Genomic DNA, 27,789 nt, shown 5'->3' on the forward strand with positions numbered 1-27,789 from the left:
GGGCATGACCACACAAGATGGAAGAAGGAGCTTGAAGAACTGTCACATCTGGGACAAAGAGGATTATGGTTGGGTATGAATCTGATCAATCGGGCGGGGGTCAAATATGGAGCTTGGGAGGGCGAATTCATCCCTAAGTTGCTGGAAGGACTTTAGTATGTTTTCCTATAGACATCTGAAAGAATTCTTACCCCTCGAGCGGCCCACAACTCATGATCTGGTACAGTCAGAAGTTCTTTCAAACCCGGGTTGTCCCATAGTGGCGTGTGTGAATGTGTATCTGGTGTATTTAATTTACGCCTTACCACTGCCTATATTTTGCTGTGGGTTTGTAATAAACTGTTGCATTTTCCTAGCGCCCAGGGTTCTGCGGGATCTCTAAAAATGATTTGAAATGGATGAGTGTATAAGCGGGTATGCTAGGGGCATACCAGGGTCATATATCGTTCTCTGTCACATTTGTCTAAGTAATAAAGTGCGACAGTTGAGCCGCTAGATAGTATAAATTAAAGTCAGGTAAAGCCGTGCCCCCCAGATCCGTGGGATTTTTTAGCACTTGCCATAATTTGTCGAGCCTTCCCCCACACAAAAGAGTTAAGGATTTTTTCAATTGTTTTAAAAATTCTGAGAGGTAAATAAATCGGGGTGTGCCAGAAAACATATAAGAACTTGGGGAGCAGAATCATCTTTATAAGATTCACACGCCCCAAAACCCCAAGGGGGAGTTTGGCCCAGATCTGTGTTTTATGTTTCAGAGTTGTAATCAGAGGTTCTATGTTTTGTTTGGTGTATTCTTCAGGAATACGGGTGACATTGACCCCCAAGTATTTCAAAGAACTGACTCTCGTAAGGGGGGAGGAGGCTTGAGTTTGCGTGGGTGCGCTTATATCTATAGGGAGGATTTGGGACTTGTCCCAATTTATTTTAAGACCCGAGTGTTTGCCGAATGTTTGTATAATTTGTAATGCTGCTTTCAAGGAGGGGCCAGAGTCTGCTAGATACAGCAACATGTCATCCGCGTACAGACTAATTGTCTCCACCAGATCCCCGCTTCGCAAACCTACAATATCCGGGTGTGATCTCAGCGCCGCCGCAAGAGGTTCTACCGCCAGGGCGTATAGCAACGGAGACAAAGGACATCCTTGACGCGTCCCCCTAGATAGGGGGAAGGCGCCCGAGACCCTCCCATTAACCAAGACCCTGGCACTAGGATTTTGATACATTAATTGGATCCATCTGATGAACTTTGGTCCGAATTTAAATTTTGCCAAACCTTGCCAGAGGTAGACCCATTCAACAGAGTCGAACGCCTTTGCGGCGTCTAAGGATACCACGACTCTGGATCCCATCTGGTCATGTTGAGCTTGTATGTTCATGTGTAGTCTACGGAGATTATGTGCCGTATTTTTTGTAGGCATAAATCCCGTTTGATCCGGATGGATCAGCGTAAGGATTACTTTATTTAGACGTAGTGCCAGGATCTTGGCCAAAATCTTTATGTCTAATTGAAGGAGAGATATGGGGCGATATGACTCTGGATATTCTAAGTTTTTACCAGGTTTGGGTATGAGCACTATATAGGCTTCGGTCATAGACTGAGGAATAGATCCAGATTTGAACATGTGGGAGAATAGCTCGTGTAACCTGGGGATAATATTATCTGTGTAAGTTTTATAGAATTCCAAGGGAAGGCCATCGGATCTGGGGGCTTTCGAGACTTTAAGATAAGATATCGCAACAGCGATGTCATCTGTAGTGATTGGGGCCTCCAGCATTTCTATATGTAACTGAGATAGTGTGGGTAGTTCCACATTGGATAATAATGCCTCTGTGGCCTCATTCGTGCTATCGGACGTGGAGGTGTATAGTGACATGAAATAGGTACGGAATTCTGCCGCCACCCTATCAGGTTCAGTGATCATTTCACCATTAGCACTCTGAAGGGATACTACTGTGGGAGGCCTAAGATCCATATGGGCCAAATATGCCAGAAGGCGTCCCGCCCTCTCCCCACATTCATACAGCCTCTGTTTAGCATAAAGTATATTCCTTTCCGCTTTTTCAAAATGCATGTTGGATACTACACGGGATTGTTGTTTTAATTGATCGGCATTGAAAGGAGTGGGATTAGAAGAAAATTCCCTCTCTGATTGTCAAGGCCTGTTCTGCCTGTTTGAGTGCGTGAGAGGAATTTTTCTTGTATTTAGTTATATGTTGAGCCAATGTCATGCGGGCATGAGATTTAAAAGAGTCCCACACTACTTCAAAGGGCGCTGAATTTCTATTGGTTTGAAAAAATATGTCCCATTCAACCCCAATCTCATCTAAACCCGGGACCGCCAATAACCAGAAGGGGTTGAGTTTCCATGTATAGGTGTTGGGTGGGGAGTCAAATTTAGGAACCGCCCAATAGGGGGCATGGTCAGATAGCATACGGGTGTAAAATCCTACCTCTTCCAGCATGGGGAGAAGGGAGCGAGAAATCAAAATGAGGTCTATCCTAGACATTGAATTGTGTGACGCTGAAAAACAAGAGAAGGTCTTATCCTGCGGGTAACAATACCTCCATGTGTCCACCAGGGTTAATTTGTTGAGAAATCTACCAAATCTGGTGTATTGTTGTGAGGGACCGCTAGAGGGCTGTGTTGTCAGTCTATCCAAATCTCTGTCTGGTACGTTATTAAAGTCCCCCAGCCACAGTACGGGTATAGTGGGAAATTGAGACATAAAAGCGAGACCTTCATTTACAACATTAAAGTGAAACGGGGGAGGTATGTAGAATGCCAGAATGAGCATCTCTAGCCCATTTACTTTAGCCTGCAAAAACAAAAATCTGCCTTGTGGATCAGACTTTAATGTCAACAGATTGAATTGAACCGTTTTTGCCACTAGGATTGCGACTCCTCTGGAGTTAGTCGTGTGTGGGGCTTGATATAGCCATCCTACCCAGGGCTTTTTAAGTGATAGCATCAATTGCCCAGTAAGATGAGTTTCGACTAGGACTATTATCTCTGCTCGCATGTTTTTGAGAATAGATAAAGCAGCATTTCTCTTTGGCCTAGCTCTAATACCTTGCACGTTCCACGTGACACATTTTAGCCTAGACATCATACATGAGCCTGTCTAGCAGTGGTCTCATCACCCCGGTCACAGAGCGGACAACACATCCCCCCCACGACCCGGGAGGGAGTGCATCCCACCTACCCCGGCCGGGGCAGCCAGACCAGGATACACAATTAACATTTCTTGAAATTTGAATTTAAATTGCACGTTTCCATTGTAAAATGTAAAATAACATACACCTTGCAATATATAGACTAGTTTATAGCCTGCAGTACTCTTCTTAATTCTATGAAATAATAGAAGAATATAACAACAGCAAAACTTTTGCCACTTACAAACTAATACTCTGTGCCATCCAGGCAGACATCTCTCCTCACACAACCAGAGGAGAGGATGCTGTTCCTGAACATTCCAGGGAAACAGAACTTGCGCCATTCGGCGAACCGTATATGCATTTCTTGTAAAAACAGAACCCACATTGGATCCTGTATCTATGGGGACAATAATCCGCTGCAGAGCTAGCAATAGCACGAGAAGTCTGGCTCTCAAAGTGTGACCACCAGGATGGTATAAGGGTGGTAAGCAAGCGGTCAGAGAAGTCTGAGAGTTCTCTTCGGGAGTCATGGCGGGCATCAGCTTGCCGTTATCAGGAATTATCCATGAGGGAGTAGGAAGATGATAGAAAGGGGCACGTAAATATGGCCAGGGGAGGAGGGAAAAGGGGAGTGGTGGGGCAATTTTCAGAAGAAAATCGGGGCCGTCTCCGTATGAGTTGGTAACGTACAGTACCTTAATATAGCCTGGTCCGTTGACATCTTAACTCGAATGTTAATACACAAGTTCCATTCAAAGGATAGAAGTGGCAGTTATGGTCATCACGAATCTTAGGAAGGTGCTCGGTCTGGAGCCGCTCTGTCTTCCAGCCACGCAAACACAGCTTTGTGCGTATCGAAGAAATGGGCTTTGTCCTCGCCGACCACACGAAGTCTGGCTGGAAAGAGCATAGCATAGGAGTAATGGCGGATTCTCAATTGCCTTTTGGCTTCAGTGAATTGCGCGCGTTTCTTCTGGACTTCCGCCGAGAAGTCTGGAAAGACTTTAATTTCTCAATTTTTATAAGGAATGTTACCTTTTAGCCTGGTGAGGCGGAGGACAGCATCTCGGTCGCGATAGTTAAGTAGTTTGGCGATGAAGGTTCTAGGAGGTGCACCTTGAGGAGGAGGTTTGGATGCCAATCTGTGAGCTCTCTCCACCACAAATGAGGTGGAAAATTCGGCCCTGCCGAAGGTGGAGATTAGCAAATTTTCTAAGAATGAAGGGGGGTCAGTTCCCTCCGCACCCTCCGGCAGACCCACGAACCGTAAGTTACACCTCCTCAATCTGTTTTCCATATCATCTTACTTCATGAGTACTGTATTCAGCTGGTGCTGTATTCTTTCAGTTGTTATTTGTAGTGGCGGTATGTCATCTTCTACCTGGCTGATCCGGGTCTCTGCCTCGGTGACTCTTTCTCTTAATTTTTGTAGATCCTGCCGGATTAAAGATACATCTATCTTTACCTCCTCTATTTTACATGTAAGGGTGCTTTTACAGTCCGAGATCGCCTCCAGGACGCGAGCAGTGTCATCTGCTGTGGAGTCTGACGGAGCAGGCAGCTCGGCGCCATTTTCTTCCCCGGCCGTCTTGTCTTGCATGCGGTATTTAGCTAGTTTAGCGGCTGTGTCTGTGCCTTTTTTGGGGGGAGACATTCTCTGTGTGTCTTTCCACTGCTGGTAGGATGTGTACGCTGTTCTTAGCGATGATTTTGGCCCCAGGATTAGTGGATGCGGATATTCGGCAAGCGGAGCTCCCGATCAGTGCTCCTCACGCCATGCCAGCCCAGGCCACGCCCCCGATATTCTGTACATTTAAAAAAAAAAAATTGTACACTTTTTTTTTTTTTTTTTTTTTATTGCTGTCACAAGGAATGTAAACATCCCTTGTGACTGTAATAGGCACTGGCAATGACAGGTATTCTTTAAGGAGGGATCAGGGATGATGCAGGCATCACCCCGGTAAAACCCCTTGAAGTAATATCGGGTACGTTTGTGACTGATACTTCAAAGAAAGTGAATATCGGTCGCACCGATAATTGATTGATCCCTAGTACTAATTGCTGTATTACTGATCTATCTCTATGTATCTGTGTGCATTGTTTCATTTACTCCTGTGTGCAAGAGGCCTTAATCGGATAAAGTATTTTTTTTCTTATGGAAAAAATTTAGATCACATAAACTCAAGCTGCCGTTGTAAATGCCACTAGTGTAACTAGTAGTTTGTCCCAATCCCTGTAACTGTTACCATTGCTGGACACTATGGGCTGTATGTGAAAGTGAGGCAAAATGAAAGGCCTATGAAATAAAAAAAAACAAAAAAAAAAAAAGCAAACACCTATTGTGATTTCATTGAGATATTAGAGTTTAACACCCGTCAGGTTTTTATTGCTGTCCCCCCTGCCCCATTTGAGAGATTTACTGCCTCTGGTTGTCCTGTTTGCTGTTATAACAGAGCAAAATAAAATCCCAAAATTTGGTTCAACTAAGGATTCCATCACTTCGGAAGTATTTCCTCTTCCCTCCAGGTTTGTCTATGGGACAGGAAGGGAAGGGAACTCCCCCAAATGGAAGAAAGATGGCAAAAAGATGAAAGGGTATTTGAATTTCCTTAGCCTGGGTTCACGCTTGTGTTTGTTTTTTTAATTTTTTTTTTTTTTTCTCCTACTTTATCCACCTTTTAGGTTATCCCTGAAAAGCCATCTGTTTAGAGAAGTCTTTCCCGACTCCACCTGCCAAATACATTTTTTTTCAGCTCTTCCTCAACAGTAGATACCTATTATTGAATCACTTGACCCTCCCTTTTTGGATTGTAAGCTCTAACAAGCAGGGCCCTCTGATTCCTCCTGTATTGAATTGTATTGTAACTGTACTGTCTACCCTCACTTTGTAAAGCTCTGTGCAAACTGTTGGCACTGTAAAAAATCCTGCATCATATCCTGCCGCCTACAAAGGGATTGGACACAGGTAAAAAAAAAAAAACAAAGTAGGCCAACTAAGATCTTGATGCCTCCATTTTTGCTGCATCCTAGGAGGATGATCCTCTGATCATAAAGTTCAGAAATTCCGTCTGGAATCTGAGAATTCAGCCTGGGTACCCTGCCTTCCTGGCTTCTGTGGACTTCAAGGATGCACATGTCATCATGTTTCCGCCACCAGTTTGGATGGATCCTGAATTATCAGAACTCATCGCTTTGAGTATCTGGGGATAGTCCAAGGCACAGCTCAAGCCTGAGCTTTTCTCCCCCAGGATGAATGGTAAACTCTTCACTTCCAGGCTTGTGCTCTTCAGTCCATGAGTCACCCAGCTGTCTACTTTTTGCATTAGAGTCCTGGGTCTAATAGTAGTAGTCTCCTCAGAGGCAGTGCCATTTGCCCAGATTTATTCCAGACCTTTGCAGGGCAATGTTCTGTCATTGTGGGGCAAGTCAGTCCAGTCTCTGAACAGACAAATTTGTCTGGCACTGAGGTCAAGGTTGTCTCTGTCTTGATGGCTCCAGAATGGAAGAGCCTTATATCAGATGCCAGCATGTTGGGCCAGGGAGGAGCCAATCAACCTTTAGGACTTGAGACAGAACTTGCAGGTCGGGTACAGGTGGAGAAGTTTGGTTTGATGTGCTTGTGGGTCCTTGGCCAAGCAGGGGTTACATTCCCAGTGTAATGATGCTGGTTTAGCTGGGATTCTTGCTGGAGATGGGGGTGGAGGGCAAAATGCTGTTTTATTGTTTGTATGGGAGACCAGTGGTTTACGTAAAGGCTTAAAAAAATGTCATGTTTTCTTGCAGAGCGGTAGCATTCCCCGTGATAGCTGTTTTTTTTTTTTTAAAGATAGTTTTATTGCAGTTTTACGACATACAGGCATAAAACAAAAGGTAAAAAACAAAAACTACAATGCCCCATATTTTGTGGAACGCTTTAGTCCTTTTACGAATGTCAAAGTTAAGTTTATATAGAGGCAGGAATCATTGACAAGTTTCAGCCACATATTCCGCTTTGGGGTCTCTGACCCTTTCCACGTCAGCAGGAGGGACTTCCTTGCATAGAAATAGGGGAGGCAAAGTAGTCTCTTAGCCTGAGACTGGACAGTGAGGTCACCAAATATGCCCAGCAGACAGTTTTTAGGGTGCACTATATTTGGCAAACCCAGTGCAGAAGATAAGGAGCCTATGTCAACCCAGAAGTCGTGTACCAGTGGACAAGTCCAAAAGCAGTGGAGAAAATCAGCAGTCAGCAGAGGGGGATAGTCCCCATTTTATACAGTCTAGCAGGGGTGAGGTGTGAATGATTGAAATTTTTTAGTTGAATCACCCTGTCCCTCGAGGAGATAACAGAGGTTTTGAACGTATCACAGAACTCATACCAATCCTCTTCTGTGATAGAGATGTCAAAGGAGGCCCACCTCTCTTGAGCCCTCCGAAACCTAGGGTTAGTGCCTGTCATAAGAGTGGAGTAATACATGGATATAAGTTCCGTCTGGGTCTCTCAGAAGTTTTTCCAGGTCAGGTGTCTTAATAGGACTGAGCAGAGTACCAAACTGAGTACATATAGCATGTCTGAGTTGGAAATAGTAAAATAGGTATGTCGATGGGATGTCAAAGTCTGTCTGTAGTTGAGAAAAGGATTTAAAACTCTGGGGGGTATATAGATGACATAGGTATTTCACTTCCTTTGATGCCCATCTGATGGGGTCAGGTATAGAACATAACTCCTTAAGGTTAGCGTTGAACCACAAGGGACTGTTGGGGGAGGTCTGCCATGAATCGGTGGACATTTTTGCAACTATCTTTGGGAATAGGGCGTGGGAGGTTTGGATTATCGACATGCCCGGTCCAGGTGGGGTGCATCCCCTATAGACTATGTTGTGGAGTGTCTCAAATGAGGAAACTATGGCTCCCTCAGTAGTGGTGCAGGCATTATCAGAGTTTGGGGTGGAGCCAATCATGAATGTTAACCAGCTGGTATGCTAGGTAGTAAAAATAGAAGTTAGGGAATGCCAGATCTGCCGTATGTGAGGGGAGGCGCAGAGTTTCTAGTCAACTCTAGGGAACTGCCCGTTCCAAAGGAACACTATACAGATGGAGTCAATGCTTTTAAAAATGGATTTGGGAATTTTGCAAGGTGAATTAGCCATAACATACAGTAGTTTAGGTAAGTAAATCATCTTAAGGACATTGGCTCTCCCCATGAGATCCAGGGGCAGATCTTTCCACTGTTTGGTCTGTGTCTGTAGTTGTAGCAGTAGGGGGCGTAGATTGACAATATACAAGGATAGTGGTAACCGAACTATAACCCCATGATATCTAAAAGAGGTAGCAACTTGCAATTTAGAGTTCAAGTGAATCAGCAGGAGTACAGTTTGACCTAGTGGAAATAGGATAGATTTACCCCAGTTCACCCGGAATAGTCACCAAACGTGTTAACTTCAGACAAGAGATTATCAAGAGGTGCATGAGGGTCCGCTAGATAGACTAGAGTATCATCAGCATAGAGAGATATACGCTCTTCATTGTCATTTATAGGAAGACCCCTAATAATCTGAGCTCTACGCATCCGTACAGCAAGGGGCTCCATAGCCAAAGCAAACGGGAGGGGTGATAAAGGACACCCCTGCCTGGTGCCTCTAGTAATCAGAAAGGGCTCAGTGACCTAAGAGTTAATTCTCAGTCGGACAATTGGTGATGTGTAGAGTAGCCGTATGAGTTGAGGGCCAAACCCATACAGTTGCAATACCCGAAATAGATCAGGCCACTCTGCACTATCGAAGGCTTTACAAGTGTCTAGTCACACAATCACACGGGTAGAGGTACAGTCATGGGGATAGGTCAAATTGTGGAACAATCTATGATTATTCAGTCTGGTTGAATGGCCTGGTATAAATCCCCCTTGATCACTCCCAACCAATTTCGCAACAACCCCATTCAGACGATTAGCCAGGATCTTGGCCAGAACTTTAACATCCACATTGAGAGAGAGAGAGGTCTATAAGAGACCTTTTTTATGCAGATCTTTCCGTGGTTTGAGTATCAAAATAATTGAAACCTCTCTTATAGAAGGGAGCACTCAATCTTTAAGGGGCCTCATTATATGTATTGAGTAACATGGGACTCGAGGTGTTGAAATTGTGCATACCATTCAGCTGGAAAGCCATCCAAGCCCGGTGTCTTATGAGTTGGGAGCTGCGAAATTGCCAGGGAGAGCTCCTCAACAGAGAGAGGTTCGTCCAATTCAGTCCAGTCTTGGTCAGTAAGTCGGAAGCACCATTGGGGTCAAGTAGTCGTCCAGTTGGGCATCAGAGTAGTGGGCCCTAGTATTGTATAAATCACGATAGATGGCGTCTGTTATCTCCTGAGAGACATCGCTAACCCTATCGTGAGAAGTTAGAATCCTAGGAATAGAGTAGGGAGTACGGTCCAGCCTAGTTGGATATGCAAGTAGGCCGTGCTCAAACGACTTCTGAGTGACAGCATACGTTTTTTAGTAAGGTCCAAGAGGCGGAGCTCATATTCTCTACCACTATGTAGCCGTGAGGTCCGGGTGGCCAGATCGGGATTGGCAGCATATGCTGCTTTTGCAGCTACCATCTTATTTTCTAGATTCTCAGTGCACTGGTGGGTGTTCTTGTGCAAAATTCCAGTAATGAATATAAAGGTGCCTCATAGCACGGCCTTAGAGGCCTCCCAGGCAGTTGAGGACCCAACAGTGCCCTGATTCATATGCCAATAATCCGCAATGTTCTTCCTGCAGTCATTCTGTACTATTTCATCCTCCAACCAATGGGAGTTTAGTCGCCAGACAAAAGTGCTTGAGTTTGGCAGGAGGAGGAGATCCACAGAAAGGGGGCATGATCAGATACCCCTTGGGAAGGTAGGAAGCCGCCTGCACAGTAGGGAGCACTTCAACAGTAGAGAATGCCATATCTATACGTGACATAGTGTGGAGGGAGTCAGAATGGCAAGAAAAATGTCTCTTCTCTGGGTGCTTCCACAGCTCAGTAAGAATATACACCTGGGTCCAGTCAATAAATGAGGGGTAGGGTTTACCCCCACCCCCCCAAGCGGTCCATGGCAGGATCAAGAACCGCATTAAAGTCCCCAATATAGAGCAGGGGGCCAGGGATTCTATACAGCCGTATCAGGGATAAATTATAAAGTAGGTCTGAGGAAAATGGGGGAGGAACGTATATGTTCACTAGTGTAAAAAGTTCTGAGATAATTCGGATAGTAGGTATAATGCATCTCCCCTCTGGGTCCGTCTTAGTCCACAGAATTTCAGCCGGGAGGGTTTTTGCTAGTAGGATAGAAACCCCACGGGAGTAGTTGGTATGTGTAGCGTGGTACTGTCTAGCCAGCCAAGGGCATTTTAAGGGATCACAGTTTAGCATTGGTGAGGTGAGTCTCTTGAAGGCAGACAATACTGTATGTGGCTTATGTGATCCGAATTCAAACCCCAATAGGTGTGAGAATGAATAGTGGCATTAACATGAAAAGTCACTACTAAAAATATATAAATTACATAAGTGACTCAATAGAATAATGGTGAAACCTAAATGCATCAAAAATAATAATCCAAAAATAAGAAAAACGTGACTAAACAAATATATATCACCCTGTGGCAGATGTTTAGATATGTGTCACGTCTCAAAAATAAATATCATGTACAAAAGCATAAAAAAAGTCCATATGATGATGTGAATATACACACATAGGCTAAACCTAGTGGGATGAATGTGTCACTTCTCAAAAAGAAATAAGTGACTAATGAGGATGCATAAACCAGTCCATATGCAATGTGAACAAGAGAAAAATGATTAAAAATACAAAAAAGATACACCTCGTGACAGATGTCATGATATTTATTTTTGAGAAGTGACACATATATCTAAACATCTGTCGCAGGGTGATATATATTTGTTTAGTCACGTTTTTCTTATTTTTGGATTCTTATTTTTGATGCATTTAGGTTTCACCATTATTCTATTGAGTCACTTATGTCATTTATATATTTTTAGTAGTGATTTTTCATGTTGGTGCCACCACTATTCATTCTCACACCTATTGGGGTTTGAATTCGGATTTTCGTTGTTTAAGTGGCAGCTATAGGATTGTCTTTGCTCATTCCTTAGAGCGCAGTGGTGGTTTTACGGGTATACGCGGATTCTTTTGTAATCCAATAGTTTGTACAATATGTGGCTTATATTTTTAAGAAAGGAGAATACCAAGGACTGCTTAACCACTTCAGCCCCGGAAGGATTTACCCCCTTCCTGACCAGAGCACTTTTTACAATTTGGCACTGCGTCGCTTTAACTGCTAATTGCGCGGTCATGCAATGCTGTACCCAAACGAAATTTGGCTCTTTTCTTTCCACAAATAGAGCTTTCTTTTGATGGTATTTGATCACCTCTGCGGTTTTTATTTTTTGCGCTATAAACGGAAAAAGACAAGAAAATTTTGAAAAAAAAAAATGTTATTTTCTAGTTTTTGTTATAAAAAAAATCCAATAAACTCAATTTTAGTCATACATTTAGGCCAAAATGTATTCGGCCACATGTCTTTGGCAAAAAAAAAATGTCAATATGCGTATATTTATTGGTTTGCGCAAAAGTTATAGTGTCTACAAACTAGGTACATTTTCTGGAATTTACACAGCTTTTAGTTTGACTGCCTATGTCATTTCTTGAGGTGCTAAAATGGCAGGGCAGTACAACCCCCCCCCCCCCCCCCTCCAAATGACCCCATTTTGGAAAGTAGACACCCCAAGGAAATTGCTGAGAGGCATGTTGAGCCCATTGAATATTATTTTATTTTTTTTTGTCCCAAGTGATTGAATGACAAAAAAAAAAAAAAAAAATTTTTACAAAAAGTTGTCACTAAATGATATATTGCTCACACAGGCCATGGGCATATGTGGAATTGCACCCCAAAATACATTCAGCTGCTTCTCCTGAGTACGGGGATACCACATGTGTGGGACTTTTTGGGAGCCTAGCCGCGTACGGGGCCCTGAAAACCAATCACTGCCTTCAGGATTTGTAAGGGCGTAAATTTTTTATTTCACTCCTCACTACCTATCACAGTTTTGAAGGCCATAAAATGCCCAGATGGCACAAACCCCCCCCAAATGACCCCATTTTGGAAAGTAGACACCCCAAGCTATTTGCTGAGAGGCATGTTGAGTCCATGGAATATTTTATATTTTGACACAAGTTGCGGGAAAGTGACAATTTTTTTTTTTTTTTGCACAAAGTTGTCACTAAATGATATATTGCTCAAACATACCATGGGCATATGTGGAATTACAACCCAAAATACATTCTGCTGCTTCTCCTGAGTATGGGGATACCACATGTGTGGGACTTTTTGGGAACCTAGCCGCGTACGGGGCCCCGAAACCAAGCACCGCCTTCAGGATTTCTAAGGGCGTAAATTTTTGATTTCACTCCTCACTACCTATCACAGTTTTGAAGGCCATAAAATGCCAAGATAGCACAACCCCCCCCCCCCCCCCAAATGACCCCATTTTGGAAAGTAGACACCCCAAGCTATTTGCTGAGAGGCATGGTGAGTATTTTGCAGCTCTCATTTGTTTTTGAAAATAAAGACAAGAAAAAAAAATTTTTTTTTTCTTGTTTCAATTTTCAAAACTTTGTGACAAAAAGTGAGGTCTGCAAAATACTCACTATACCTCTCAGCAAATAGCTTGGGGTGTCTACTTTCCCAAATAGGGTCATTTGGGGGGTGTTTTGTGCCACCTGGGCATTCCATAGCCTTCAAAACTGTGATAGGCAGTGAAGAGTGAAATCAAAAATTTACGCCCTTAGAAAGCCTGAAGGCGGTGCTTGGTTTTCGGGGCCCCGTACGCGGCTAGGCTCCCAAAAAGGCTCACACATGTGGTATTCCCGTACTCAGGAGAAACAACAGAATGTATTTTGAGGTGTAATTTCACATATTCCCATGGCATGTTTGAGCAATATATAATTTAGTGACAACTTTGTTCAAAAAAAAAAAAAAAATTTGTCTCTTTCCCGCAACTTGTGTCACAATATAAAATATTCCATGGACTCGACATGCCTCTCAGCAAATAGCTTGGGATGTCTACTTTCCAAAATGGGGTCATTTGGGGGGGGGGGGGGGGTTGAACTGTCCTGGCATTTTATGCAAAACATTTAGAAGCTTATGTCACACATCACCCACTCTTCTAACCACTTGAAGACAAAGCCCTTTCTGACACTTTTTGTTTACATGAAAAAATATATTTTTTTTGCAAGAAAATTACTTTGAACTAGGGCTGGGAGATTTTCTAAAAAAAAAAAAAAAAAAAAAAATCTTCGATTCTCTTAAAAAAAAACTCGATTCACGATTCGAAATCGAGTTTTTTTTTTTTTTTCTTTGGAAACTGCGCCGGTCCCAAGGCGCTGCGGGCATGAGTTTTTAGGCGAGGCCGCGGCTTCGGCCTAGTCCGTGGCGTCCGGCCGTAGCCGCGGACTAGGCCGAAGCTGCGGCTTGCCTAAAAACTCATGCCCGCAGCGCCTCCGGACCGGTGCGGTGAAAAAAAATCTAAAAAAATCGATTTGCTTAAATTTTGAATCGATTTGACCTCTCAACTCGATTCAAGATTTAAATCGATTTTTTTCCCCAGCCCTACTTTGAACCCCCAAACATTATATATTTTTTTAAAGCAAATGCCCTACAGATTAAAATGGTGGGTGTTTCATTTTTTTTTTTTTCACACAATATTTGCGCAGCGATTTTTCAAACGCATTTTTTGGGGGAAAAACACACTTTTTTAAAATTTTAATGCACTAAAACACACTATATTGCCCAAATGTTTGATGAAATAAAAAAGATGATCTTAGGCCGAGTACATGGATACCAAACATGACATGCTTTAAAATTGCGCACAAACGTGCAGTGGCGACAAACTAAATACATTTTTAAAAGCCTTTACAGGTTACCAGAGGAGGTCTACTGCTAAAATTACTGCCCTCGATCTGACCTTTGCGGTGATACCTCACATGCATGGTGCAATTGCTGTTTACATTTGACGCCAGACCGACGCTTGCGCTCGCCTTTGCGCGAGAGCAGGGTGGGACGGGGGGGCTTTTTTTTTTTTTTTTTTTTTTGCTTTTTTATCTTATTTTTAAACTGTTACTTTCATTTTTTATTTTTTTTAAATCATTTTTATTATCTCAGGGAATGTAAATATCCCCTATGATAGCAATAGGTAGTGACAGGTACTCTTTTTTTTTTTGAAAAAACTGGGGTCTATTAGACCCTAGATCTCTCCTCTGCCCTCAAAGCATCTGACCACATCAAGATCGGTGTGATAAAATGCTTTCCCAATTTCCCAATGGCGCTGTTTACATCTGGCGAAATCTAAGTCATGAAATGCTCATAGCTTCTGGTTTCTTAGGCCATAGAGATGTTTGGAGCCACTCTGGTCTCTGATCAGCTCTATGGTCAGCTGGCTGAATCACCGGCTGCATTCTCAGGTTCCCTGTTGGGACAGGAGAGCCAGAGAAAAACATGGAAGGCGGTGGGGGGGGGGGAATCCCTCCCACTGCTTGTAAAAGCAGTCTAGAGGCTAATTAGCCGCTAGGATTGCTTTTACATGAAAGCCGACCGCTGGCTGAAAAGAATGATACCAAGATGATACCTAAACCTGCAGGCATCATTCTGGTATAACCACTCAAAGTCCAGCAACATACCAGTACGTTGGGCATATATTGTAAACGTTTTTTTCATGCAGCCTGTGGGCTGAACGAAAAAAAGAGATTGATCGGTGGGTATGCCCACCATTAGAATACCTCCCTTCATCCACCCACTTCTAATGATGGGCATACATGCACCGTATATATATGTCGAAGCATGGGGGCATCCTCCCGCAAAAGGCAGGAGCAAATCGCTCCTCCACCCACTGCTGCCCCCATGCTTCGGCATATATGCTGAAGTATGTAACTGTGGTGGTGAAATCACCTCCGACAGCGCTGGAGTCATGGCTTTATATATCGTGGGAGCAAACGCTGTTGCTGTCAAGATAAATAAATCCGCGCTGCAGCTGAATGGCGTACCTGCTAAGCAAATGATGGTTAACAATAAAACAAAGTAACATTACAGTATAACAGTAAGACTTACCATACCTGCTAAGCAAATACAAAAAAACATAGTAAAAAATAAAACATTGCAGAATAGAATACAGTAAAAAAGAGCAGAACAAGAGAGAGAGAGAGAACAATAAAACAACTATTTTTGTTTTTTTTATTTTATATTTTTTTTTGTGTGTTTATTTTTTTTTTATTTTTTTATTTTTTTACACTTTTTTTTAGTAACTTTAACTTTTGTAACTGGTACCAGGTTTGGGTCTCTCAAAATGCGATGGCATCTTGGGAGACCCTGTGAAAGTGTGTCCTAGTCTGTGCAGTGCTGTACTCTACGCTAATACTCAACTAGTGTATGGTAGCGTTCAAAACATTCACCAATGCATAGACCAGGATTGTCAGGACAGGAGGGACAATAATACCGGGTGTCACGCCTATATCCGCGCTTGCTGCAGATACGACATCTTTTTTGGGGGGCTCGTTGGGTAGGGTACTCGGGAGGACATAAGGAAAATGCCTCTCATGCAGCCGGCTTACTGCATTTGGTTGGGGAAGGTGAGGTGGAGCACCGTCTGAAAACAAGGGCTCTGACGATCTCTTCCTGGAATTTAAGGAAGGATCCAGTTCGTCCTGAAGCTCTGTATAGCACATGAGCATTCAGCAAAGCCAATTGAAATAAACAGACAATTTTTTTGTACCAGCGTCTGGCCTTACGGACAACTAGGTACGGCGCCAAAAACTGGTCGTTGAGGTCCACCCCTCCCATATTTTGGTTATATTCGTGGACATAGAGGGGTTTCTCCACAACACCAGTTGCCGTAGTAATTTGGACAGTTGTGTCTGCATGAAGGGAGGTAAGAACGAAAACATTCTTATTGTCCCTCCACTTCATAGCGAGCAAGTTATTACACTGCAAGCAGGCTCTCTCCCCCAGCCTAAGATGGGAATCTACAAGCCGCTGGGGAAAGCCCCGGCGATTAGATCGCACGGTGCCACATGCTCCAATCTGTTGATCAAAAAGGTGACTAAAAAGTGGCACGCTCGTGTAATAATTGTCCACGTACAAATGGTACCCCTTTCCGAATAAAGGTGACACCAAGTCCCAAACTATCTTGCCAGCGCTTCCTATGTAGTCGGGGCAGTTTGTCGGCTCTACGTGACTATCTTTGCCCTCATAAACCATAAAACTACATGTATAGCCTGTGGCCCTGTCACAGAGCTTATACATCTTGACCCCGTATCTGGCACGCTTGCTGGGAAGGTACTGTTTGAATGACAAGCGGACAAAAAATTTAATCAGGGACTCATCAACGCAGACAACTTGATGGGGAGTAAACAAGTCTGCAAAACGTTGGTTGAAGTGGTTTACGAGGGGCCGAATTTTGTAGAGCCGATCGTATCCAGGGTCTCCACGAAGACGACAGAGTTCATTGCTGTTGAAGTGCATGAACCGCAAAATCTGCTTGTATCGTGCCCTGGTCATGGAGGCAGAGAACACAGGCATATGGTAAATTGGGTCAGTGGACCAATATGACCGCAACTCACTCTTTTTTTATTTATGCCCATGTTGAGGGAAAGGCTCAGAAAGATCTTAAATTCGGAGACCGTAATTGGTCTCCAATCTCTGGCAAGGGAGGACTGGGGAATATGTGTTGATCAGCATATAAATTGCTTTGGTCCACAATAGATCTATAGAGATCTTCGGTGAAAAACAGCGAATAAAAATCCAGTGGCGTAAAATCAACTGTTTCCACCTGAATTCCGGGTTGGCCAGTGAATGGGGGAAGTACGGGTGCTGCAGAAGTGGTGGGTTCCCAATTCGGATTGGCGAATGCAGCAGGAAGGGCACTATGGGCACGACGGGCCTGTGTTCGTCTTCTTGGTGGCAGCAGGACACTACTAGTGCTTGCCACCTCGCCAGCTTGAACTGTACTTATGGGACTCGCCACGTCACCACGCGATACTGCAGTGCTGGATGTACGACCAGGGTGTACTAGGCCGCTGGTGCTTGCCAGTTCACCAGAAGGAATAGCGGCGCTAGTACTTCTCTGCTCCATACGAGGGACCTGCGGTTCTTGCACTTCAAGGACAGAAGAAGAAGATTGGGGTCTGGTACGCCTGACCTTGGCAGGGACCACAACTCAGTCGTCAGAGCTATCTGTCATGGAGCCGCTGTCCTCTACAGGATCGTATTCTGAGCCTGAATCTGACAGATGAGTGACTTCCTCTTCACTATCTGTCATGCTCAGAAACGTGTAGGCCTCTTCACTAGTGTACCTTCGATTTGCCATTTTGGGCTCTAAATTTAGGGGTACACTAGTGAGACTCACAGGCAAAAAAGCTCCTGACTGTTAGCGACTGATTCAAAACGCTACCAAAAAACTGTTAGCGATCGCAGGGATCAGGCCTGACTCTGCGAACGCTGCAGTTATGTGTGCTTAGTGTTTTGTAAGTGTCAGTGATCGATCGATACTGCACTTGGGTGGGCTGGGCAGGGCTGGGCCGAGGGGCAAAACGCAGGTGCTAGCAGGTATCTGGGCTGATCCCGCTAACACTGTGTTTATGGGGACCCTAAACTGCTGGGGACGCTAGTATAGATCTGATCAGAACAGATATTGATCCGTTCAGATATTATACCACTAAGGGAGGTGTATGCTGCGTGCGTGGGTGTTAGCGGTACTGGCGCTAACATGACGCTGCCTGGGGCGACGCAGACCTTATCTGACCCTAAAAACGTAACTTATATCACCGCCGGGCAATTAGGGGGTTAAACCTTTATTAGGAAATAAACGGCGGGTGCCCTGAAACTATAATAAACTATAAAAAACAAACTAACCAGTTTCACCGGTAACAGTTATATGGTGATCACTGGTGAAAGGGTTAACTAGGGGGCAATCAGGGGGTTAAAACCTTTAGTAGGTAGTATATGGGGGTCCCTGACGATATAAAACGCTGACGGCGAACCTATATGCTTACCTCCCTAACTAGCGTCACCTGTGTCACTAATACAGCGATCAGAAAAACGATCGCTTAGTAAAACTGGCGACGGGGGGGGTGATCAAGGGGTTAGCCTTTATTAGGGGGGGGTTAGGGGGGTACCCTAGACCTAAAGGGGGCTAACCCTAACTGCCCTAACACTTATAAATGTCACAAACTGACACCAATGCAAAAAAAAAACTGCTATTGGTGTCACTGTGACAGGGGGTACAGGGGGGTGACTGGGGGGTGAAAAGTGTGCCTGCGTGTTCTACTGTTAGTGTAGTGCTGTGCAAACTCACATTGATGTCTTCTCTCCTCGGCGCCGGAACGAAAAGACCGGCTTGAGGAGAGATGACATCACTTCCTCTGCCTCTGTTTACATTACAGAGGCAGAGGAAGGATTTCATTCGCCGGGAGCGATCGCGAGGGGGGTGGCCACGAATGGATGGCCTCCCCCTCACCTCTGATCGCCCGGGAACAAATGCCGGCTGCCTCGGGAGGCAGATCACGTATAGGTACGTGATTCTGCCTGCCCATGCCATTCTGCTGACGTATATATCAGCGTGAGGCGGTTGGCAAGTGGTTAACCACTTCAGCCGCAAAAGATTTGGCTGCTGAATGACCAGGCCATTTTTTGCTATACGGCACTTTAGTCGCTTTAACTGACAATTGTGCAGTCGTACCACGCTGTACCCAAACAAAATTTACGTCCTTTTTTTCCCCACGAATAGAGCTTTCTTTTGGTGGTATTTGATCACCTCTGCAGTTTTTATTTTTTGCGCTATAAACACCAGAAGAGCGACAATTTTGAAAAAAAATACTATCTCTTACTTTGTTATAATAAATATTCCAGATTTAAAAAACAAAAACAAACTTTCGGGACTGTGATATTGCGGCAGACAAATTGGACACTTTTGACACATTTTTGGGACCAGTGACATTTAGACAGCGATCAGTGCTATAAGAATGCACTGATTACTGTATAAATTACATTGGCAGGGAAGGGGTTAACACTAGGGGCGATCAAGGGGTTAACTGTTCCCTAGGTGTGTTCTAACTGTAGGGGGGATGGGACTGACTATGGGAGGAGAGAGATCGGTGTTCATACTTAGGCGGTCTTATCGCTCTGGCATCGGCTCCGAGGACACGCTTCGGGCACGCGCGCCTCCAGCGGCTTCTTAAAGAGCCAATGTACAGCTAAGACGGCTCACAAAAGTGGAGCCAACCTGCCGCAGTATAACTGCGGCGGCTGGTCCAGAAGTGGTTAAGAGGTGAGTTCAAACCCCTGACATTCTGAGAGATCAGTTTTAGCACATTAGCTGTATTCAGTCATATACAGCATAACAACATAGGGAGGATCATGGGAAGATGCAATACAACATATAAGACATTACATGAGGGAGACACTGGAATAAATGCACTGTAGCAACAGAAATTAATCTGCAATTGGAGCAAAAAACAGCAGAAGAAAAAAATCTAGAAGTCCAGCCAGTCCCAACAACTAAAACATGAGAGGGGCCGAAAATGAGAAAAAAAACAAATCCCTTTCCCCCCTACCCTGCTCAACCATCCCAAAAATAGTGCGCTTTGGTTCCCTAAACAATAAAACAAAAGCCTGTGGCCTCACCGCCTACTGGAGTGGGGGGAGGTAGTGGGTCCAGAGAGGCTCCTACAAGGGCGAAGGTTCCATCTGGCAGGATATAACAGTAACCTGTAATAGAAGGTACAAACAGTGGTAGTCATATAAAGCAAGGCAGGGGTCACATGCTGATTAGGACAGGTGTTATAGCCTACAATGGCATCTGCCAGTTCCGTCACAGGGGTAACACATAGGAAAGAATGGGTGGGTGCAGTCCTCAGGTCATCTGTAGCCATGGAGTGTAAGAGGCAAAAGGAAGGATGGGGTGACCCACGGGTGCTCAAGCTTGCTTCAGGAAAGAGGAGTAGTGAGGCAGAGAGGAAGAAAAACAGCATCAGTTGCGGCGTTGTCTAGGTTGTTTCCCAAAACGAGTGTCTATCCAGGCCATAGCATCCTTTTGGACAGGTGCAGCAGTGAGCTTTTCCCTCATGGATGATCCGCAGCTTAGCAGGGAAGAGCATCGCATATGGCAAGCCCTCAGCGTTAAGGCGGTCTTTCACCGCAGCAAAGGATATGTGCTGGCATTGAAATTCAGCCGAGAAATCCGGATATATGGCGATATTATTACTGTTAAACTTGAGTGGGCTCTTTTCTCTAGCAAGGCGCAGGATGGTGACCTTGTCTTGAAATTTTTGCAATAAGGGATTTTGGGGGGCCCCCAAAGGAAAGGAGGACGTGGGGCGGTGCAATGTGCACGCTCAATCAAGAAGGCATGGGACAACACCTCCATCCCAAAAACATCTCGCAGCCAGAAGTGAAGGAACCTTTTAGGGCGGGCCCCCTCTGAACTCTCAAGGAACCCCACAAAGCGGAGATTGTTCCTGCGAGAGCGGTTCTCTAAATCCTCCATTTTGGCTTTGAGGGACACCAGCTCGTCAGTAGCTGTACACACAGTGGCAGCTAAGGGGTGTACTGTGTCCTCCAGGGAGCTGATACGTTCTTGCTCCCTCAAGTTTGGCACATCTTGCTTCAAAAATCAATATGGATGTTTTCCATCTGAACTGTAAAGGAGGCCTTGCAGTCTTTTATGGCTAGCATTAATTCAGCCAAAGTAGGCTCCTCTGAGGAAGAGCCTGGAGAATTAGTCTCCTGAGCAAGTACGGGAGTCTAATGAAGTTAGGAGGTCAGCCTGAGTGTAGAACATAGCAGGCTGAGAGTCACTCGCCCCTGATGTGGAGAGCTGTGCTGAGATGGGAGAGGGCTGCAGAATGGCTTCAGGCTTGGCTGAGGGATCAGCACCATCTTGGCTGCGATACTTTGCCCGTTCCGCCGCTGACTTCGGCGTAGGTGGCCCGTATTTATTCACCATTATGCCTGCCTTGGGATCCCGCCATCTTTAGAAAGGATTCCGTGCCTTTTGTGTTAATGTCTGTGTAGAGCCAGATCTAAGCAGCCACACTCATGGACTACAAGCAACACCCCCGACAGTCAGCTGTTTAGTTGAGGGATCTCACAGAGCTGTCAGTGGAGGGAGTGAGGTGTGGAACAGCAGCATTCTCTGCACTAACCTGCCACTTAGGGAAGAGGGAAAGCCTGCAATGCTGAAAGATGGTAAGGGGATACAAGACCAGCCATCCTGTACAAGCAGTAACCTTTTTTTTTTTTTTTTAAAGGAAACTTGAGCATCTGAACAGAGTTCTGCTGAATTGCTGCACGTATCTGAAAGACATAATCAAAGTACAACATTATTTAGGAGTACACATGCCTCTTGTATTTAGACATTATTTGTTTAGCTATAAAGCTTAAAGGGATTAAAACAAAAAATGCCTTTGCAGTGGATTCCCCCAACACTACCAGGGTTGAATGCTTGTTCAGTCTAAGGGGTAGAGGAAAAGGCTGTAATACTTATTCGTCACTCTCCCAGCTTTCTCCTCTCCATTTGCTCTGGGTTGTGGGAGCCCTTCCAGTCCTCATTTACAATGTAGGACCCTTGGTCCTGCATTGTATTTGATGTCATCAGAATGCAATCCCCAGGCAGACTGTCTTAGAGAAGAGGCTTCAGCGGACCAGTTACACAGCTTAAAGGAAATCTGCTGGAGTGAGGAAGAGGGTATTAGAGCATATTCTTCTACCCCCTAGATTTAGGCCTGGTTTTTTAGGGCTTTTTGCAGAAACACACTCCAGTCCATTTAACATGGTTTTCATATGGGACACATTCACATCTATGCTTTTTTCAGCGTTGCTTTTTTTTTTGGAAAGGGTCAGGGACTTTTTAAACGCACAAAACTGTGTTTTTGGTTCAATAGACTTCAATGGAGAAGCTGCAGAAAAAGCATGTAGTGCGTTTTGTGATTTTTAACCACTGTAAGGACCGAGCCTCTTAAATGTTAAAAACCTTTTTTTTTTTTTTTGCTAGAAAATTACCAAGAACCTCCAAACAATATATTTTTTTTTCTAACACCCTAGAGAATAAAATGGCTATCGTTGCAATGCTTTCTGTCACACCGTATTTGCGCAGCGGTCTTATAAGCGCACTTTTTTTGGGATCAAATACTTTTTTTTTTAAATAAAAAAAAATAAAGACGACCAAAGTAAAATTAGCCCAATTTTAAAAAAAATTTTCTTAATATATTGTGAAAAATGTTACGCCGAGTAAATTGATACCCAACATGTCACGCTTCAAAATTGCGCCCGCTCGTAGAATGGTGACAAACTTTTTCCCTAAAAATCTCCATAGGCGAAGTTTAAAAAATTCTATAGGTTGCATGTTTTGAGTTAGAGGAGGTCTAGGGCTAGAATTATTGCTCTCGCTCTAACAATTGCAGCAATACCTCACATGTATGGTTTTAACACCGTTTTCATATGCGGGCGCTGCTCACGTATGCGTCCGCTTCTGGACGCGAGCTCGGCGGGACGGGACGCGTTTAAAAGATTTTTCTTTTACATTTTTATTTTTACACTGTTCTTCTAAAAAAAAAAAAATGTCACTTTTATTTATATTGCAAAGAATGTAAACATCCCTTGTAATTGAAAAAAAGCATGACAGAACATCTTAAATATGAGATCTGTGGTCAAAATGACCTCAGATCTCCTATTTACACTAAAATGCATTAAAAAAAAATGTTTTTTTAAAATGCTTTTAAGGGCTATGGGCGGAAGTGACGTTTTGACATCGCTTCCGCCCTGCAATGGTATGGAGACGGGTGGGGGTCATCACACGGCTCCGGTAAGTGGCGGGAGGGGGGCCCTCTTCCGCCGCTGATAAGTGATCTTGCGGCGAACACGCCGCAGAGATGACTTTTATTTGAAACCGGACCGCTCACTGAAGAAGAGGATACCGGGGTTATGGTAGCTTGCTGCTGCCATAACAACAATATCCGCCGGTCTGGAAGGATGGTTAATATGCCCAACAACAAATTGGCCCAAAAAAACCCCCAAAACTTCAAAACGCGTGTGCAAAAGGCACTGCAGAAACAGATCAAAAGCAAACTGCTTAGGTGTAAACCATGCCTTAATGAGCATTTTTCTTGCAGAGTGGAGAGGCCCCACTGTGGGGGTATTTTTTTCCTGGTGCCTAGAGCTAAAGGAGGTGTAAAGGCAGAAGGTTTTTTTACCTTAATGCAGTAAGATAAACTAATCTTCTGTGTGTAGCAGCCTCCCCAGCACCCCCTAATTACCTGAGCCCCATCTCTCCAGCAGTGTCCACGAGTGTCTTAGCCTTTCGGGTCTCTCCTTCTGATTGGCTGAGACGACGCAGCAGCACCATTGGCTCCCTGTGCAGTCAGTCAGTTAGCGAATCAGGTGAGAGAGGGGCAGGGCTGGGTCGGGGCTCCATGTCTGAATTGACACAGGGAGCTGTGACTCGGCTCGGGTGCCCTCATAGCAAGCTGCTTGCTGTGGGGGCACTCAACAGGAGGGAGGGGCCCGGAGCAGCGAAGAGGGACCAGAGACTAGGAGGATCCAGGCTGCATGTTTCTTATACATTTTTTATTTTATTTTTTTAAACGCGACTTTACAATCTCTTTAAGCTTTCTTTTTCTTTTCTTTTTTTCCTGCCAAGACACTTGTGTTTCACTACCTACTAAGATTTAAGTTTTGCCTCCCGTTTTAGTCCTTCTCTAACTAATGCATTGTTTCCTTTCCTGCAGGATCTTGTTGTTAGGATGACAGATGATACAGATCTTTTCTTTTTGTATAATCTTGTCATTTCTGAAGATGATTTCCAAAGCCTGAAGTTACAGCAGAGTCTGCTGGTAGACTACACAGCATTTCCTCAAAAGTTTATCGATTTACTGCATCAGTGTGTTAATGAGGAGAACAAGGATGCACCTAGGTAAGGAACTAGGTCACATGTTTATTGCAAGTTGCATGAGGTATTGCTGAAGTCTCTTAGTACTTTAAACCAATTAATTTTGATTGTTTTTTCCAAAAAAAAAAAAAAAATGAAAACATTGTGGAGGTGCTGTGACGATTATACAGAGCTATAAAATTCCACAGGTTTTTGTACCAAACAGGGTAATATAGCCAGTGTTGTATTTAGGTTTTGTGCTGCCCTAGGCCTGACTAAACTTGTGCACCCCCTAATTTAAATATGATCCACCCCTATATGTTAATTTCACGCCCCTTCCTGTTTAAGACCCGCCCTGTAATGTGTAAACTACAGCCCTTCCTCTTTAGGCTCTCCTTTTTCCTCTTGGAGCCCCTCCTCTTCCTCTCTGTACATTAAAAGTGGGTACCAAGTGCAACCTCGTCAGTGCCCATCAAAGCAGGCCCCCCATCAGTACTCATCAAAGCAGGCCCCCATCAGTGGTCTCCAATTGCATTCTAATCATACCAAATTATGTGAGCAGACTGCAGTTCCTCTTTAAGCACCTGTTCACATCGGCCGATTAGGAATGTGATTTGACATGTCAAATCGGCGGCTATTGCTTTGAATGGCACCGACTTTTGCCGCCGCACCGATTTCACAAAAGTAGTTCCTGCACTACATTTGGCGACTTTGTGGTGCGATTCATATATTCTTTGTTCCTGCACAGATGTCTGTCGCATCGCCCCCAAAGTCGGACTGCATTCAGCTGAGCTTGCGCGATTTCTAACCCGCATCAGTGTGAACCTGGGCTAAATGTAGTCAGCAGGATGGGTAATAAAATCCAGCCTTCATATGTCAGAAGGCAGCATTAGCCATACAGGTAGCTGTGAAAGGTTTCACACTGCCAGCAGGCTATGTTAGCGGTAAAGTGACGCTAGTTTTAGCGGCGCCTTTGGGCCGATAGCAGGGCACTTTTAACCCCCACTAGTGGCCGAAGGAAGGGTTATATGCACCCGAAAAGCGCCGCTGTTGAAGCGCTTTGCAGGTGCTTCGGCAGCGGTGCCCATTCATTTCAATGGGCAGGGGCGGTGGAGGGAGAGGTGTTTATACCGCTCCCAAACTGCCCCAAAGATGCTGCTTGCAGGACTTTTTTTCTAACGTCCTGTAAGCGCACCGCCCCAGTGTTGAAGCACTCAGACTCTCACGCTGGGACTGCAGGGAAGGCGTTTTTCAGGCGCTATTTTTAACCCAAAAGCGCCTGAAAAATGCCTCCAGTGTGAAAGGGGTCTTCGCAAGCAGACACCAGGTGTTAAATGCCATTGATTCCAGAAGCACCAGCCTGCAAATATTGAGCTGTAAAGAGTTATTATTATTATATAGCGCCAACAGTTTACGCAGCGCTTTACAATATGAAAGGGAGACAATACAGTTGTTATACAATAAGATACAGGAGTATTAAGAAGGCCCTGCTCTGAAGAGCTTACAATCTAATAGGGTGGAGCAGGTGGTACAAAAGGTTGTAACTGTGGGGAATGAGCTGATGGAAGTGGTAAAAGATTAGTTAAAGACGTTATAGGCTTTCCTGAAGAGATGAGTTTTCAGGGATCGCCTGAAGGTAGAAAGCGTAGGGGATAGCCAGACAGGTGGAGGTAGCGAGTTCCAGAGGATGGGGGAGGCTCTGGAGAAATCATGGAGAGGAGCATGAGAGGAGAAGATGAGAGAGCTTGAGAGTAGGAGGTTTTGAGAAGCGGAGAGGACGATTTGGGTGATATTTGGAGACAAGATTGGTGATGTAGCTCGAGCAGAGTTGTGAATGGCTTTGTATGTTGTGGTTAATATTTTGAATTTAATTCGCTGGGTGATTGGGAGCCACTATTGGGTTTGGAGTAGAGGGTTGGCAGACACTGAGCGGTTGGTAAGGTGGATAAGTCTGGCAGCAGCATTCATGATAAACTGAAGAGGGGATAGCCTATGGAGAGGCAGGCCAATGAGAAGGGTGTTGCAATAGTCAAGGCGAGAGATAACAAGTGAGTGAATGAGGAGCTTGGTGGTTTCATTTGTTAAAAAGGGGCGAATTTTAGAGATGTTACGGAGGCAAATTTTATGCCCCGTACACACGGTCGGACATTGATCGGACATTCCGACAACAAAATCCTAGGATTTTTTCCGAAGGATGTTGGCTCAAACTTGTCTTGCATACACACGGTCACACAAAGTTGTCGGAAAATCCGATCATTCTGAACGCTGTGACGTAAAACACGTACGTCGCGACTATAAACGGGGCAGTAGCCAATAGCTTTCATCTCTTTATTTATTCTGAGCATGCGTGGCACTTTGTGCGTCGGATTTGTGTACACACGATCGGAAATTCCGACAACGGATTTTGTTGTCGGAAAATTTTATAGCCTGCTCTCAAACTTTGTGTGTCGGAAAATCCGATGGAAAATGTGTGATGGAGCCTACACACGGTCGAAATTTCCGACAACAAGGTCCTATCACACATTTTCCATCAGAAAATCCGACCGTGTGTACGGGGCATTAGTGTTAACCATAGAGTTAGCCAAAATGACTGCTTACATATATGGTTAAGATCAAGTGTAGTATCTGTTCTTATCAGTTTCCAGGAGGTGGCGCTTGCTTCTGTCCCTGATCTACGGCGAAGTGGAGATGGGATGGCGGTTGCTATGCAAAACCTGCTGGAGTAAAGGTGACCTGGAGCGGTTCATAGCCGAAAGGGAAGCCTTCTGATGGGGACGGAGAACCACTAGGTCCGGCTGAAGGGTCGGGTTCCTGGCCTTCTGGCCTAGATTTGTGTGGTTTCTGCCCCTTTCAGATTTTTGGTTGGGAAAGCCTGCCCCTTTTCGGTGTTATTGAGGGGAATTGGCTGGTACCGCCGAATATGATTAGGTGGGAGCACTGGGACCCATGGGGAGATTTTGCCAGTTTGGTCTCCCTATGTGGCTCTCATGATGTTCTGATACCTTCCTGGCTGGGGCGGGGCTGCATCGGTCTGGGCTGTTGGTCAGGGTTGAGAGAAAACCCGTGGTGAATGTGCCCCTGAAGTTCAGGGGTGCCATAATCTCACAAGTGTTAAGGGGGCACTTTGAGTATTGGCACAAAGGTCACTTCACCATACACACTTTTTTCACACCAGCCTCTAGGGCCGAGCCTTTTGGCTAGGACCAGGGGAAATTTTTATTGCTGGCCGGAGGGCCGACCGTTGTATTACACAATGGTCACTTTTCACTCTCCCACCTTCCTTCTCCCGGCTTTCTTTTTATTTATTCCCTGTGTTTGTCACTTTTTTGTATTTTTTTGTTTGAGGTGTATACACGTTTGTCACTGTGTGATGAGTAGGGTGTGGGTCCTCGGGCCTACTCTGAAAGTCTTGGGAGGGGGTGGATAATAGGCCTTTTGACTTGGTTCACCCTCTCTCATGGGGTCTCCCTTCGGGGGAGTCCCACCTAGTACTTGGGTGGGTCTGTTTCGGCAGACCTTCCAGAGAACGGGGGTCCGTCTGGTTTCGGCTAGATGGACAGTGTAAACACCCGTTGCACGTTTTTGTGTTTCACTCTTTGCGTGTGCACTTTTTTTTGGCACCGGGTGGAAGTTTTGGGTGTGTTTTGCATGCCACTGGCTTTTCAAAAAAAAAAAAAAAATATATATATATAT

The 27,789-nt window shown here is 44.7% G+C and overlaps 1 protein-coding gene across 2 annotated transcripts in view; it reads left to right on the top strand.

Moving 5' to 3' along the window:
- SASS6 (SAS-6 centriolar assembly protein) overlaps positions 1-27,789 on the top strand; it is a 139,557-nt gene that overhangs the window by 26,886 nt on the left and 84,882 nt on the right. For both annotated transcript variants that reach the window (XM_073593047.1, XM_073593049.1), the window contains one exon: positions 23,957-24,141. In XM_073593047.1, the coding sequence (XP_073449148.1) occupies positions 23,957-24,141 (185 nt within the window). The remainder of the gene's footprint in view (positions 1-23,956; positions 24,142-27,789) is intronic.

This window comes from Aquarana catesbeiana, linkage group LG07, assembly GCF_042186555.1.
Source record: "Aquarana catesbeiana isolate 2022-GZ linkage group LG07, ASM4218655v1, whole genome shotgun sequence".
Taxonomy (NCBI): Eukaryota; Metazoa; Chordata; class Amphibia; order Anura; family Ranidae; genus Aquarana; species Aquarana catesbeiana.